The sequence below is a fragment of the Embiotoca jacksoni genome, unplaced genomic scaffold (assembly GCF_022577435.1).
Source record: "Embiotoca jacksoni isolate LCO1_2020_lvr unplaced genomic scaffold, fEmbJac1.0.p SCAF_28, whole genome shotgun sequence".
NCBI classification, from domain to species: Eukaryota; Metazoa; Chordata; class Actinopteri; family Embiotocidae; genus Embiotoca; species Embiotoca jacksoni.
In genome coordinates, this window is record NW_027185379.1 from 287,987 (window position 1) to 304,602 (window position 16,616).

General features: G+C 44.9%; 1 protein-coding gene across 1 annotated transcript; it reads right to left on the bottom strand.

The window, feature by feature from the left end:
- Positions 1–846: 846 nt before the first annotated feature.
- Positions 847–15,907, bottom strand: galnt17 (polypeptide N-acetylgalactosaminyltransferase 17). Its single transcript, XM_069161157.1, has 12 exons — positions 15,181–15,907; positions 14,709–15,066; positions 13,201–13,384; positions 10,069–10,235; positions 6,157–6,331; positions 5,369–5,566; positions 4,779–4,896; positions 4,035–4,220; positions 3,650–3,787; positions 3,191–3,286; positions 2,020–2,181; positions 847–1,370 (listed from the first exon to the last, which is right to left on the bottom strand). The coding sequence occupies exons 2-12, from the start codon at positions 14,947–14,949 to the stop codon at positions 1,236–1,238; spliced, it is 1,800 nt and encodes a 599-aa protein (XP_069017258.1). The 5' UTR covers positions 14,950–15,066; positions 15,181–15,907; the 3' UTR covers positions 847–1,235.
- Between the last annotated feature and the right edge of the window lie 709 nt (positions 15,908–16,616).

Sequence of the window (16,616 nt, forward strand, 5' to 3'; positions counted from 1 at the left end):
ACCAGCTGTTTATTGGAAGACATTCTTGGGAGCAAAAATCCAACCGATAACACTGAATTCATTTAATTACATGACATCATTTACATCTCAGTACGGCAACAAATCCAGCCTCGAAGACCTGAAGCATTTCCACAGCTAATAGACTTGTGCACTTTTCAATTCCAGAGTCAATCTCCATCTCGTCGTCTGCAGCTCCGTCTCCGTCTCCAAAGAAAGTGCTTCGATAGTTTTGGCCGTCGGCAGTATTTATGGCACCAGGCAGGTAAGAGAGTAAATCAACTCGGCACAACCAAACTTTGTACCCATGTGCATACAGTACTTACAATCATGCTACAAGATGTGTGCGTCTGATGCTACAGAATGCTTTGAGTAAAAATGACCACGAAAAAGTCAAATGTCCGTGACGTGTGATTTATCCCAGTAGCCCTCTTAACAGTGTGAATTTTGAGGTGATTGAAGAACTGAACTGAAAAAATAGGATTCAACACACCAAGTAATACGTGTTTGTGTCTTTTCTTCAAGTTATAAATATTTACAGGGCCTAGACTTCTGAAAGAACAACATAAAAATCATTATTTGGGCCTTTATGTTTAATTCTGTTAAATATACGCCTGTCATAAGTCGGTACTTCTTCATTTTCATGTATGTTACACTGAAAACGTGGGAACAAAAACAAGTGACCGTGTCTATTTGAACTACGAATGCATTCTGATCAGTGCACATTACAGAAAGTGTAATTCCAGATATTCTATTCTTTTACATCTTCAAAGACATGATACAGAATGAAATATTACAGAAAGTATTTTGAGGATGAAGATAGAAACCTTATTCCCCCCCCCCCCCCCCCCCACATAAGACAGAACATAGTTTTGGTTGATTAAATCTCTATCCTTAAACCTAAAAACATCCTCGAGAAGTGGCACATACAGGAATTATGGCAACATCACATCGAAAGTTTGTAAAATTGAAATAGAGAGAAACGGTCTTCATGCTAAACTTGCATCATTTTGAATGTCCACTTTGTAAAAAAAACAAAAAAACAACAAATGTTCCCAAGCAACCTCGCTGAAGTCTCCACAGCTGCTATTTCTTTAATGCCACGTCCTCTGAAGTCTCTCCTGGAGAAGATGAGGAGCCTCGGCGTCCTCGTCCGTCCTCCGGCCAGGCTGAGGTCAGGTGACGGCTCTTGTCGACGGCCTCTGGTGCAATTGCTCCCGGTGAAATTGGCCAGTAGACTATTGCTTCATGGTGTTCTTGATGGTCCACCTCTGCCCCGAGCAGGGCTGCAGGACCAGCAGGTGGCCGAAGTAAACGTTAGCCGGCACCACCTCCAAACAGCGTCCCGTGGCTCGGTTTATGATCGATTCGTTCTGCAAGGCAGGAGCAGTTCCAGGATTCTGGCTTTAACGGGTTTCACAGATGGACCGACGGTGACGGCCTGATGTGCACAGATGTTTTCTCATTTCATCTTTACAGGGTTCTAATCTTTAATTATAAATACAAAAACCTGTTGCGTCAATAGTGGCACAAAATAAATCTTGACCTAAATATGCAACACCAGCAGAATTAAAGCCACTGCAGAAACCAACAGCGTCTGCTGGACTCGGCGCTGCCTTTTGTGACGGGATCGATGTGGCTGAAGGTTCGCCGCGTTTAGCAAATACAGCTGAAAGCTTTGAAAGATTCTCAGATGGAACTAAAAGACTCGACGGGTTTTCGTCTTCAGTAAAAATAAACGTCCAGATTAGGGCAGAGGGGCAATTTGTCTTGTGGGAGAATGGCTCAATAGTTTGTGTAATTGGACAATAAACAGACAATTGGTGCTGCAACCGAATCCTTTAAGTACAACTATTTTATCAAGTACATCTTGGTTAAAAAAAAAAATAGCCTTACGAGGGTAAAAGTTGAATCTCATTTCAGCCCTCCTGTTCCACTCGCACGTCATAAGTCACGAGACCTTCTGCTTGTCTTACAGACGGACGCTCGGAGAAGAACCCGGATGTGTTTCTTACTTCTTACCTGAGTAAAATGCCACGTTTTCTGCTTCACGTTGGTCACCTTGTCACAGTTGAGGAGCTGAGGAAAGCTGCTGATCTGATCGTCCACGACGCAGCGAGTGTCCTCCCCGGTGCTGCCCAGTGGACCCAGGAACAGCTGACCCTCTTTGGTGAAACGTCCTAACTGAGTGCAAACGGAGACGGCACACGTAAACAAAATGCAGGCCGAGTTTTTTTTGTTTTTTTGCTTTCTTTGTACAGAAATGGGGCTGAGAACCAAAACATGCCTTTGTTCTCTACAACGTAGGTTTCCTGTAAATCAGTGTTATCGGTGTAAATCACTGTGTTGCCTCGGCAACGCTCCAACCCACTTAAAATACAAAAATGACTTTGCACAAATAAATTTTGTGTTCGTCTCGTATGAAAACCGAGAGAAAGAATCTCCTCACATCATTTACATGAAACAGGTCTGTAGCTCTAATAAGGTTTTGACAGCTGATAGTAGAGCCGGAGGATTTATGGGCTCCAAATGACGTCACCTGAAGTTTCTAACATCACATTAAAAACTTGAAGTTGTGCTTTTTCCTCTCTCAGTGACTCTGGTGTCAAAAACTCTCCAGAAATGTTGTAGGTACACATGCATGAGTTACTGTCATGTGTCTGCAGTACACAACTCAGGTGTTGTAGATCTATTTTGGACTTAAAAAGTCCCACTTGTGGTCCCTAGAGGTCACTGCTGCTTCTCAACACACTCCGAGCCACAGTCACCTGCATTAAACTTGGACAAACTGCTGCAATAATAAAAATAGAAACAAATGGAAGCATATTTTGTTGTTGTCATATTGACAATTTCAAAAATGCAACTCGACATTTCCTTTAAAAGAGAGTGATGCTGCTCTCATTACCAGAAATACAAATTATTTTTAGCTCTGTTTGCTTTTATAGCATTTTACGAGCGGAGCCAAAACGTTCTCCCCGAAGCGCCTGTTTACCACTGCGAGCTTAAAAGAGAGGCCCGCGGGCCCCGAGGCTCGGCAGCTGACGCCGGCTGACTCGGCACAAAAAGCGCGACGCGGAAAACATTTTTATTTTGACGGCAGGACTGTTGTCCTGACAGGATTTGAGCCGAGTCTGTGTGAGAAAACACGGCTGCAAATCACATCAGCGGACGGGATCCGGAGTTGACGTCGTACCTGAGGACCCCACCCGTGGCAGGGGTGGAGGGTGGCCGTGTGGTTCTCCTTCATGCCCTGGTCCATACACAGGTGGCTTATTTTAGAGTTGCGGATCTGAAGAACAAAAGAAACGTCTTTGAAAACCACACTCGGTTTCACTTCACACAAATCATCTTTGTACGAAGTCCAAGTATTCCTGAAGAGGGTTTAAAAATAAACAACAACACGTGGCTACCGGCGCGTTTCAGTGTTAGATTCAAGATCTGGATCCAGATGCAGAGGAAGAATTCTGGTAGAGAGAGAGAGTGCATGAATATGCTTTCTGAGTGCTTTCTAACTTTTCTAACTGGGGTTGAGATCTTTTAATTCATTTTTTGTATAACTCTCTCTGGATTTTGTCTGACTCATCTGTTTCCAGTGGTTTGGTCCAGTAGTGGAAATGCACCGGAACCGTGGACGCACAAGCTGACGACTCACCTCGCCGTAGAACTGCGTGTTGTTGTACCTCCTCATCTCCGGGTAAACGTTGTCGAGGTACCACTGGAAGCTCTTACACTGCAGACTCTTCCTCAGCGCGACCCTCTGGGACACGTCTCCGTAATCAATACCGTGGTTCTGCAAGAGAACCGGGAATCGTTACGGGAAGCGTTCGCTTTACAGAGTCGATGTTTCCACAAATATTTATCCAGATTATTTGAACACAGATGTACATTTTCCTGGTGTGCCTGCACTACGGATATAACACCATACTAATCAATGCTTAGACGTCCATCCTACCGATGGACATCCACTGTAGTAAACTTTGCATTATAAGACAGGACTGATAAAACCTGCCGTTCTCCCATCAGTGGGCCTCTCTCACCTCCACGGGGATGTTCCAGGCCAGGTAGACGTTGGACTTGTACTCATCCATCCAGACCTCAGCAACACGCAGGGCGTTACGCCGCGTGTGGAAAGCGATGTTACTGTGGTAGGGTTTCTTTATTCGAGCAATGTGAGCCACCCTGGAGCAAGGCAGCACCTCCATACTACCTCCACACAGCCACACCTGCAGGGAGAAGGTGTCACAAGACCATGAACTTAATGCTCACGGTGACATATTTACGGCCACTAGGGGGCAGAACAAGCAAAAGAAGCAGAGAAAGCTGGGAAACAAAGAGATAAAAACTGCTCTTCAGGTGTGGAGTTGGGTTTTAATTTTAGGCTGATAAATATCACTACAAGCAATCCCTTCACATTGTCATTTTATTTATAATTGATATCAAATCATTTCTTAAATCGTGGTGAAACTCTTCAGCAATTCAAAGTGAGAAAGAGTTGATCTGGTCCGACTGAAAGCTTTCCGTCTTTCAGGATAAAATAACGGCGCAGAACAACAACAGACTCTCCAATCTCTTAAAATGTATAGAAACAAACTCCCCAACCTTCCTGCTCTACGTGACCTATTTATCTCCATTGCCCTGCCGTGAGCACAGGACCGGTCCTCCGGGACTCTTAATGGGGCCTCATTTATCAACGGTGCCACACTGCGGTGGCCACTGCTCCACTTAAACCTACAGGGGTGAAGAGGGAAGAGGAACGAGAGGAAACTGGGTGACACACAAACCCTGATGCCCAGCTCGATGTTCTCCCCTCCGTAGACATCCATGCCCGAGTCCAGGAGACCGAGCTCTCCGAAGTAGTCCCGGTTAGCCACGAAGGAGCAGCCGATCATGGCGGGAGTCCTGCCGTGAGCAAAAACACCAGATGAAATATGTAAATGTGAATTAGAACTGTTTGTATTTGGATCCGTCTGTGTGAAAGTGGTTTTGGATAGTTTGATGTATTAGGCAGAAGAGCACCGTGTGAATCTGCACGTTAATGTGACGTGTTGCATGTTTCAATCTTCCGTTTATTTAGAATTTAAAATAAATGGATGAAAAACAGATTTGATGCAAATATTGCTAATAAATCATGTGAATTGTATTTGCAGCACTGAAGGCGGTCAGTTTTTAGAATTGCTTTGAGGGAGTCTCAGTAAGAAGCTTATTTCTTATTTTCACCTCATCACCATTAAAACTGGGAAATAAGAACGGAGTAAAATAATCTGGTGAAGGTCGGCCTGTGTGTTTGTACGTGTAAATCCACACATATATCTGCTCCCTTTCTGTTCCGACTTCCTTTCAGCGTGTGCTCATACAGGTGAAGTTGGCTTGCCTGATGGGAGCAGACATGTCTCCGTCGTCCCACCACTGTTTGGGCGGGTTGATGTACATGCACCACAGCTCCCAGTTGTAGCCGTGGCCCGAGTTCTCGTAGCGCTCCACCTCGAAGGTGTCGTGCTTGATGTTGTCGATGGAAGGCAAGAGGATCCTCGTGTGGTCCTCTTTTATTCTGGCTAGAACTGGCTCGGCCCTGACAGGAGCACACACACACACACACACACACACACACACACACACACACACACACACACACACACACACACACACACACACACACACACACACACACACACACACACGCATGTACACACTTCACAAGGACGAACTAAAAGACGGACAGCGCATTTTTATTTAGCGATGATGAATAAAAGCATTCTCTGATTTATGTTCATTTTATTTTATGAAAAAAATATTTGGTATGTGTGTGCAGTGGGAAGCGATATGTGGGATATGTGTGGAGGTGTCGGGATGATGCGGCAGCAGCGTTTTATAAGTTGAGATCTCGGCCAGATCGGTTTCATTTCATTTTTTTTTTTTTTTTTTTTTAAACAGTTCCAAATAAATCTACTTGTCCTATTTGTTATTTGTCTTGTCGGGTCTTTAAAATCCAGATTTTACAGTCTTCAGCCTTCTCTTCTCCTCATCGGAAAACTTCGGAGGTGTGAACTAGCGTGACGGTTGGTTTTGTACCGCTTCAGCTTTTCTTCGTCCTCTCATCTGTAAAGCGCTTCGTGTCATTCTTTTAAAACTCAACAGCTACGTTTCATCCACTCTACTCACCACGATGGGGTGAACTCCACGTGGGCGTCGAAGAATCCCGTCACCTCGGCGGTGGCCACCTTCCAGCCCTCGATCCTGGCCCGGATCAACCCCTCTCTCTTCTGGTTCCTCACGATCTTCACCAGACCGGGGTAGCGCTTGTTCACGTACTCCTCCAGCGGTCCTTTCAGCTGCTCTGAAGTCCACGTGACAAAAAGATGACACGCCGAACAAAAGCACAGGTTAGAAACGCTGAGAGAGATCTGCAAGTTCAGCCCGTGACCTCTGACCTCCTAAAGATGAAGGTCATTGTTTATCAGTCAGAACTATTCATAATTCATAACAGACGATCCATTTAACTAATCATGTTTGGGGTTCGTGGTTCACTGAAATCAGTGAGTGACTGATGCACTCTTCAAAGTGGGTTTAATTAAAATCGTATTTATGAAAACTACGGGCTTCATAGTAAATCATTTGTTTAGATTGTTTTGCAAAACTATATATTTTTTTTTTAAATACTATAAAAAGAAAATATTGAAAGCATCATTAAATTAACCAAAGAATAAGTATGGCTCATTTCCCAGCGTTCGTTCATTGATTACATGTCAGAAAATAGAAAATGAAACAATAAATCCAGCTCTCATCTAACACACATTACATTGCTGAAAAGCAGATAATTATCTCTGGTCTTCGACCACACTGTAATAACGTAGGCCACGTTACTGAGGACTGGCAGACCGTGAGCGATGTTGTATATGAGGAAAGATAAACAAAGTACGCACACATACACGGATGACACGAACCCACTGGACGTCAGCGCTGCGGTTCTGTTTGGATCAACAGACTCAACAACACCGGAGGGAGTTCGTGGCTTCCTGAGCGACAACGGCTGATCCACCTTTGATCTCTCCTTCAACTCATCAGCCTTTTTCCCTTCGGACCCGAACGCTCACAACCTTCTTCCTCTTTGTCACAAACATTCCCTCAAACAACAACAACAACAACAACAACAAAAATCCTCATTCCTCATGCTCTCTGTGTTCTTCTATTTCTTATTTCTCTCTCTGCCTCTTTTATTTCTGTCTTACTGACACAGTCTGGAATACAAACTTGATTTCTTATGCTGTGTTTTCTCTCTCGCAGGCGCACATCACACACACACACACACACACACACACACACACACACACACACACACACACACACACAGAGGAGTGTGTACAAGCCCACGGTGCCTCGTGGTGAGTGTTATTTGTTTGCATGCCTTGCCCTCTGTGTCGCTGCAATGTCTTCTCCTCTATGATGGATAGCCGGCTGTCGGCCAACCAGCAGTGTTAAGTGAGAGAGGGGTGGTGGTGGTGGTGGTGGGGGGGGGGTGGAGGTGGAGGTCACTCTCCCGCTCTCTTGCTCTGTGTTTCTTGTTCTAACTCCTAATGTTGTCTAAAACTGTTCGACGTCCTCCTTCATGAACATGAAACCAGACCGTTCGGTTTACTTTGCGCCGTCCTGCAGCTGGAAACACAAACTAAAGCACCAAGTATGATACGTGAGAACCTTTAATGTCACCAGTAACTCTCATAATAGTGAGTGATGCAAGTTTGGTGACAGTTTACTGGTAGTCTTTTGTTTTATTTTTTTATTTTCCTAATCCTCTGAATCTGTGTGGCTGTTAGATTTCTAATAAACGATGTCGCTGCTTTATCAGATCAATTAACAATGTCGCTTTTCTGATCAGGAATAACAGCAAAAACTACAAAAACAAAGAGCACAGTTGTAATAAACACGACTCGGGAATAAAACTAGTCCAAAACAAATGCTCTAATTCACATTTTCTATTTCCTGTTTCAATACCATTTGTTAAAACTCTTTTAGGAGATGATTTACTGCCTGTAAAATAAAAAAAATAAAAATGTGGGTGGGGAGTGGAACAGGATCGGGCAGTCAGACAGCATCGGCTCACATTGTTGGTTGGGCTGTTGTCGTGGGATTTGTTGACAATACATGAATTAGATAATGCCGTCTTTATCCCTTAAGCCCTCGACTGTCTCCTCTCTTTCGTCCCGTTTCCTTCTTATCCATCTCTGCTTTCCATTCTGTTCGATTTTATCTTCTTTCTCTTCCGGATATTCATCGCCTGGTCTCTCTCTCTCTCCTCTCTCTCTCTCCTCCTCTCTCTCCTCCTCTCTCTCTCTCCCTCTCCCTCCCTCCTCTCTCTCCTCCTCTCTCTCTCTCCCTCTCTCTCTCCTCCTCTCTCTCTCTCGCTCCCTCTCTCTCTCTCCTCCTTTCTCTCGCTCCCTCTCTCTCTCTCTCACTCCCTCTCTCTCTCTCTCTCCTCCTCTCTCTCTCTCCTCCTCTCTCTCTCTCCTCTCTGTCCAATCTCATTTATCTTAGTGCCTCTCTCTCTCCCTCCCTCCCTCTCTCTCTCTCTCTCCCTCCCTCTCTCCCCCTCTCTCTCTCTCTCTCTCCCTCCCTCCCTCTCTCTCTCTCTCTCTCTCTCTCCCTCCCTCCTTCTCTCTCCCTCCCTCCCTCTCCCTCCCTCTCTCTCCCTCCCTCTCCCTCCCTCTCTCCCTCCCTCCTCTCTCTCCTCCTCTCTCTCTCTCCCTCTCTCTCTCCTCCTCTCTCTCTCTCGCTCCCTCTCTCTCTCTCCTCCTTTCTCTCGCTCCCTCTCTCTCTCTCTCACTCCCTCTCTCTCTCTCTCTCTCTCTCCTCCTCTCTCTCTCTCCTCCTCTCTCTCTCCTCCTCTCTGTCCAATCTCATTTATCTTAGTGCCTCTCTCTCTCCCTCTCTCTCTCTCTCTCTCCCTCCCTCCCTCTCTCTCTCTCTCCCTCTCTCTCTCTCTCTCTCTCCCTCCCTCCTTCTCTCTCCCTCCCTCCCTCTCCCTCCCTCTCTCTCCCTCCCTCCCTCTCTCCCTCCCTCCTTCTCTCTCCCTCCCTCCCTCCCTCTCCCTCCCTCTCTCTCCCTCCCTCTCCGTCCCTCTCCCTCTCTCCCTCCCTCCCCCCCCCCTCTCTCTCTACCACTCTCTCTAATAGCCTGGTTTGCTCTCTTCGACTCGTCTTCGTTCTCTGATGCTCCCTCGTCTGTTTCCCTTTTTTTCAAACCCTTCAGCCTTCTTCACTTCTCTCCAACGCCTGTTTGGCTTTCTCGTGCCTCCTCTCTCTTTTTTCACTTTGCCCGGTTGCATCCCTCCCCCTACCTCCTCCCCCCCCCCTCCTCCCCCCTCTCATCTCGGCTCGGCAGCCCAATAAATAAGACAGAGACATCTCCCCCCCCTCCCCCTCCCCCGTGACATCCGATTGTGCACTCGGCCTCTATCTGCCCCGCAAAGATCTGACACCATCAGTCAACTCAGCAAACGCGACTCCTCAAAAGCAATGGCCGCAGCTTTTGTCAAGGAGACACTCATTCCCTCGTCGTGGCAACCGATGTCTTTTTAACTTCTGCACATCTCCTTTGGAAAATTAGCAAAATATCGAAGTGCAATCAGTAATCACAGTAAGTGATGTTGAAGGAAAAGGATCAAAACTATCAGAAGTAGTGAAATCTCGTGCATCTATCTGAAAAGTCACATCTCTGATGCTGACAGAGGAAAACAGAGCAAAAAACAATTCAAATATTAATACCCTCATAATATATTAACCGACCAATATCCTTTATTTCTCTAACTCTACTGTCACTTTTAGAATATTTGATGTAAAGAAAATGGGAGATAATAATGACTGGGAATCTGAATGATTAGTACTTGAAGTTTAGTTTGTTACTGTCACATGTTTCCAACCAGAAGGTCCGCCGGGAAACTTCTTTCACCCCCGTTTTCTCTTCATTGGCCTTTACGGGCGAATGCTGTATTTCTTTTAATATCTAAGATTAGAATGAAAAGGAAAGCCACCGTTAAGGATTACGGAGGGAAAGAAAAAATGGTTCATCTCCACTGACCGTCGTCGCTGTTGTCGTCCACCAGGATGATCTCTTTGAGCAGGTGAGCCGGAGTGTGATTGACAGCTGAGTGGACCGAGCGCAGGATCACAGACAGAGCTTCATTGACGAAGATGAAGATGAGGGAGATCTGGGGGAGGTCTCTCTGGTAGCTGACCTTTCTACATCTGCAGAAACACATGCAAACACACCACACCATCTGTCAAGTAAAACCTCGTGAATGTAGGCTTTCTGGATTTTGCTGTAAAAGACCGAGGCGCCTCCACGAAGCAGCTGACATCTTGTTCAATGGGGCTGAAAAAACAAAAGCACGTCCTGCTTCTTCTTCAGCTCGAATCACGTGGACTTTTTTTTTGCTTTCGAAAATTAGTTTCTTCACCGCTTAGTTTTACAGGTTTTTTTTAACAGCTCTAACAAAGAGGAAACCGGTGGGGTGAGACTTTGTCTCTAAGTTTAGCATGTGTGGAAACACCTTCCTATTCTTGCCTCATTTCTCAGTAATCTTACTCCCCGTGTAAAAGGAAATGTTTATCGCAAGTAATCCTTTGATAAATCCAGTGGTTTCATTAAAATGCATGATGTTGGATGGATAATTATAAGTATTACAAACATGATAATGGAGTATGTATGTGCAAAAAAAAAAAAATCATTCAAAGACGCTTCATTCAAAGAATTGAGGGAGTTTTGTTGGTAACAAAAGGACATACAGCTGCAGAAAAGGAACTGTTTGAAGACCAAAGAGCCGCACTGAGCAGAGCGTATTTAAAAGCTCATACTTACATCGGGGATGTGTGTTTGTACTGTAGCAAGAAAGAGAAGCTACAGCACTCATGGCAATAAGAGCTCAGGCCAGTGAGGATGGAGCACTCGGCGTAACCCGTTTATAGCAGAAGGAGGATGATTACATATATGACAGAGTGAACTCCTCACTTTACAAAGACCAGCCATGTTTCTTCTTCATACTAATTGTAGTCTGAATATCTGTTCTCTCCTCCTCGCTCACGTTTTCAACACCACGTCCGTTTTTTGCAGTTAAAATAGACGTTCAGTCAAACACAGTCGACTCCTCAGACTTCAGCTGACATGCTGCTGCTAAGCCTGAAGACATCACACCCAGACACGCCTCGCATGCCACTTTGATCCCGGCAACATGAAAGACCTCCCGAGTGACAAGTGAGAGCGATGGATTCGGATCCCGCCACGCAAAAAACAACACACACACACACACACACACACACACACACACACACACACACACACACACACACACACACACACGTGCAGCACAGCACAGCTTGTTGGGCCTGTTTGCCGATGCATGCGATGGCTGCAGATCGATAGCTAGCATGACAGTGCAACTTCATCAAGTATGAGAGTGAGGCTGAGAGTGATACAGATTAAAAGGAGCAGGTGAGGTGCACTACAGGTGATTTATGTGCTCTATGACAGGAGAGTGATGCAATGAAAGGAGCCACCAAACCAAACATTTCACACAAACTTCTCAATGCGTAAAACTTTTCTTCTACGCTGCTACATGCAGGTTTTTGGTTGTGAGATTTCTATCTCTGAGGTTTCTGTTTGCAGTAGAGGTTAATAAAATCCTATTTGTTGAGCTCACAGCACCGAAAAAAAATGCTTTTCACTAAACGGCAACGAGGATTCTGATGGAAGAGCAAATATTCTCTGAAGAAATGCAAACATTGTTATGAAAACTATATGGGATCCAGACAACGTTGGTCTGGTGTTGAGAGCTGAGCTCTGGAGCTGCACCATCATAGTGAGAAGTGTCAGGTCGTAATGGCCGTGCTTTACACCTGCATGAACATAATTACATATGAAGAGGCCGCTGATTGCCACACAGCTGTGAATAATCCAGTTACTGTGAAGCATGAATAAAGCAGTGATGCCAATCAGCTAATGCAAGTGCAATGTCAGTGCTCTGCGTAAATTAGCGTGACAACTGCACAGGGAAAAGGACACATTTTGTTGATTTTTTTTTTTAAATTTTTTTAAATGAAATGACATTTAAAATATAACCCCTGTGGTAAGAAAAGCAAAGTGACACTTTAATACGGCTGTAAACGAGCAGCAGGAAGGTTCAGCTGTCGAAGGAATGATGATGAACTGTTTCACGGTGTAGCATTGATGCACAAACAAGTCATTAATCTTATCTGCACCTTCGTCCCAAAGGTCTACATCTGAAGGAGGCAAAGCAACGTTCAGATCCACAGAGACAGACAGACAGACGTTGTTTTGGACTCTTGTAACTGCAATATAATGAAACTGAATGCGTTGGCCACAATAACCAAATGTTTGTTCAGAGAATAAAGGAGCAGCATTTGCTGAAGAACACCTTGTCATCTGTGAAACATGGGGGTGAATATATTGTGACGTGTGACACGGATAGAAAAGGTGATTTCTACTAAATACCAGCAGATCTGAGAGAGTGTAATAAAAGAGGCTAAATTGTACAACAGGACCAAAGCAGACCTGCAAATAAACTACATAAAAAAACACAAACTGAAGCTTGAATGGCCGTCACAGTCTCCTGATGTAAACATCAGTGAACATCTGTTGGGAGATATTAAAAGATTTTATGTGTGCAAGACAACCAATAGATATCTCAGAACTTGAAGTGAAAGTGGATCAAATTTCCAAACATTTCCACGCTGTGATGTCTATGAAAGGAGGAGTGTGCTGAGTCGTGACATGCCACAATAACAGTGCCATATAAACAAGTTGATAAAAATCAATAACAACGGTCCATTAACATTTGAGTACAGGTTGTTTTTTAACATGCAGCAGTTGCATTTACTTTTCAGTTTATACATCAACAAAATATATAATTTGCCTAAACTTTTACATCTAACTGTGCACACTGTATTTCAACAGTTCAACACGTGTTGAACAGTTGTTTGTTTTCCGAAGTCCGTGTTCCAATTAAAAGTCAGTGAGGTCTGCATTATTCAGAAAAACAAGGACACTATTTATGGAAACAGACCTCGCTGCTTAATTATTTAAAAGCATTTTGTAATAGTGTCGAGACCACAGATTACATTTCATCCATCTAATTTGTCACTGTGGGTGGGAAACTCAGATTGGATAACTCAAAACCTCTTGACATGGACTCACTTGCTCGGCCGATGGTCCGGTATGGTGCGATCCAGAGAGATTCTGTCACTGAGGTAGGCATTATAGCCGTACTTTTCCCTCAGGTATTTAGCGTCGTTGTCCTCAGCCGGCGACAGCGTGGCAGGGAGGCCGCCTTTTCCTCGACCCCCGAAGCCTTCGATCAGGCCCAGAGATTTGGACAGACCTGAGCGAAGCAAACAAGAGAAGATTACATGTCAGGTACCACAGCTGGTAGCCTGTGGCCAACAGCTGGTAGCCTGTGGCCCACAGCTGGTAGTCTGTGGCCCACAGCTTTTAGTCTGTGGCCCACAGCTTTTAGTCTGTGGCCCACAGCTGGTAGTCTGTGGTACACAGCTGGTAGTCTGTGGTGCACAGCTGGTAGTCTGTGGCCAACAGCTGGTAGTCTGTGGTACACAGCTGGTAGTCTGTGGTGCACAGCTGGTAGTCTGTGGCCCACAGCTGGTAGTCTGTGGCCCACAGCTGGTAGTCTGTGGCCCACAGCTGGTAGCCTGCGTTGCCATCGCAGCTCCAAAGTCCCATGAATTTACAGTATGTAGTCAGTGGCTGTCAAAGCAGGTGAACTTCTGAGCTGAATTCATAGTATAACAACTTTGGAGCAACTTCATAGAATATTTTCAATAAGGATTTTTTTTTTTTTTTTTTTAAAGAAATGTGTAAATTATGCTTACAGGACTTCCTACTCTGTCCTCGGTCAGTAATTCACATAATCAGAGGTGAAAAAAAACACCTTTATCTAATGATGAATGATCTCGGCTGCAAGATGCCATTGAATAATTAAATCTCTCACTGCTACAAATTAGGGGAACAAGAAGATTCCTCTTGGAGTGATTGGGTGTATTGTGGGTGGCAGAATGATTAAAGTGTCTGTACTTCAATGTGATTAGCTCTGTGGCAAACATCCTGCACCCTGGAGGCACTGAATCTCTAAAAGCTCCGGCTCTGGAGTCGACTCTGACCTCATACCTCTCTGGGAGAAGCCCTTGTCCCGACAGGCAATAATTAAGAAAAACATGTTTTTACTTGGCATTGTTGCAGGGAAAGGCTCTCCTAATCCCGTCATTTATTTATAACCAAGTTTGACACTTGTGTTGGCATTCAATATTAAAATGATTTGAACTAACAATTCATTGTTCATCTCTATTACAAAGTTACCACACAGGTGTAGTGATATTTTCTTTAAAGGTCAGTTGAGTGCATTTAGATTTTCTAGCAGAGTGCACAATCTCATTAAGCATGCCCAATTATTATTAAAAAAAAAAATAATAAAGTGAGGAGTGTGCAAGACCCAGCAATTGGCTCTTCAAGACAACAGACAATCTGGAGGGCAAATTTAAAAGCCTTACACTCATTACTCTATTTTCATGTGACAGCCCCTGGAGTAAATCAAGGAAAAGTCAGACAGCATTGACTTTTCTGTCTTTTACAGATTCCTTGACAGAAATCAGGTTGACATGTTATTTCAGCTGAAATGTTACGGGGCTCCTCACCGTTTAACTGCCTGTACACCACGTCCTCCAGCGAGCTGAGCCTCTTCAGGAGCACCTCATGGCTGATGCTGGGCCCCTGCGCCGTCCCGTTGCCCCGGGGCCTCTTCCCATCAGCCGGAGCCCCCGGACCGGCGGCTTGGACGCTGCGTGTGTTGCACTTGGCCCAGAAAGTCATGAACCCGGCAACCGCGAGCACGTTCAGCACCAGTAAAACCCTCCATCTTCTGAACACAAAAGCCATTAAAAAGTCGCCGGTGTCCGGGCTCCGGGTGGTGAGGGGACAGGAGGGGGGGCAGTCTCAGGAGAAGCCCTACGTGTCGCAGATTCAGTGCTCTCTCGGCTTGCGATGTGCGGAAAGCTGCAGGGATAAATCACCACCGGGTTAGGCTATACAGGCAAATACAAACCCACAGAAATCTGCACTGCAAATCTGAGCAAGTGCACCGATTTCTGGTCACAAATCTGCTCTTACCATTTGACACAGGGGTTATTTTAGGCTGCATCCCCCTTCTGAGGATATTTGGGACGCCTGGCCATCGGCTTTCATCCGTGTCACCGCCACTTCCAGCCTGGCTTTAAAACCATGTACGGACGATGTAAGACAAAGACCCCAGCATATGTTGAGCTTGAGGAACAGATACTCTTTAATAATTTAACAGTGAGGAAAATATCAAGTGTGTCTTTTTCTTTTTTTTTTTTTTTTTTTTTTTCCTCCTTTGCGTCTAACAGAAGTCGGCAGTGATGCGACTGAAGAGGGCTGCGCGCAAAAATCCTCTCGGTGCTCAGGGAAAAGCTTCTAAACTGAACGTTCAGTCAACATGTTCTGCCTCTTGTCTGTTGCCACATTATCTTCCACCCGACACACGTTAATCACACCGGGATGCAGCTGAGGAGACTGCACATATTGTGAGCCGATAGCAGCGGGTAAAGAGATGCAGCATCTCCGGTGAACGATCCTCCGGAACCGCGGCAGCGGGAGCGAAGCACTACGTCCTTATTTCTCGTTTTTCCTTACATTTCCCGTCTTGAGTCAGCGCATTCCAACGTTTTCCTGTTATTCCACACACCCTTGTTGTTTGCGGTTCCTTGTTATTTCCTCGTATTCTCTTGACAACGTGCACAACCCCTCGGTGGGGCGCAGGACTCGATCCGGCAACGTTTCACTTCACAGCAGGTCAGAGGTGGTGGGTGGTAAGGTGGGTGGGGTGTCTGCTCACTGGCACCCAATTATCTGCAATTACACAACATTAAATCCAGTCATCTGTTGGCCACAACGGTGACTATAGAGGGGCTGTTTTTATAGATATATAGGATCAGGACAGTGGTGGAATTTCTATGTTTCTGTGAACCAGGCAGGTATAGACAGTGACCCAATTCTGTCCTAAATAATACAACAAAATACTTACATGATGTTTCTCATTGAGAGAAAAACCATCCAGTTCACATGTAGGGAAACATGACAACAACTCTCTTTGGATCAAACTAAATGAATGTACCTCATTCATAATTTTGAGCAGCATTTAAGCATGAAAAACTGAAAACTGGTACTTGACTCCTGTTGGATAGTTTTATCTGTGGCAACCCATCTGTTCCTGAGTTCAAGTATTTAAAGGTTTACTCAGCACTCGTACTGATCTCTCATTGGTGGTAAATTAAGGTACACAATACACAGAAAATCAATACACAGAAAATCAAGACACAGAAGTGAGATGATTTTCCAAGTGAGTGACAGTCAGGATTTATTAAATGCTACAGCAGATTTGAAAAATTGCATACAAGGAAAATGAAAAGAGCAACCTACCTTTCAAAACAGTCTGATACACTTCTTTTCTGGCTTTTCTCCCGTGTGTTACAGCCTGCCAAAACACCGCACATGTTGAAAGACTCAACTCATCTCTGGATGGACTT

Coding starts and splice junctions, on each gene's coding strand:
- galnt17 (XM_069161157.1), bottom strand. CDS start 14,949: ATGGCTTTTGTGTTCAGAAGATGGAGGGTTTTACTGGTGCTGAACGTG. Junction 4,221..4,778: donor ACATCGAGCTGGGCATCAGG/GTTTGTGTGTCA, acceptor TTCTCCCTGCAG/GTGTGGCTGTGTGGAGGTAG. Junction 3,287..3,649: donor ACACGCAGTTCTACGGCGAG/GTGAGTCGTCAG, acceptor TTTGTTCTTCAG/ATCCGCAACTCTAAAATAAG.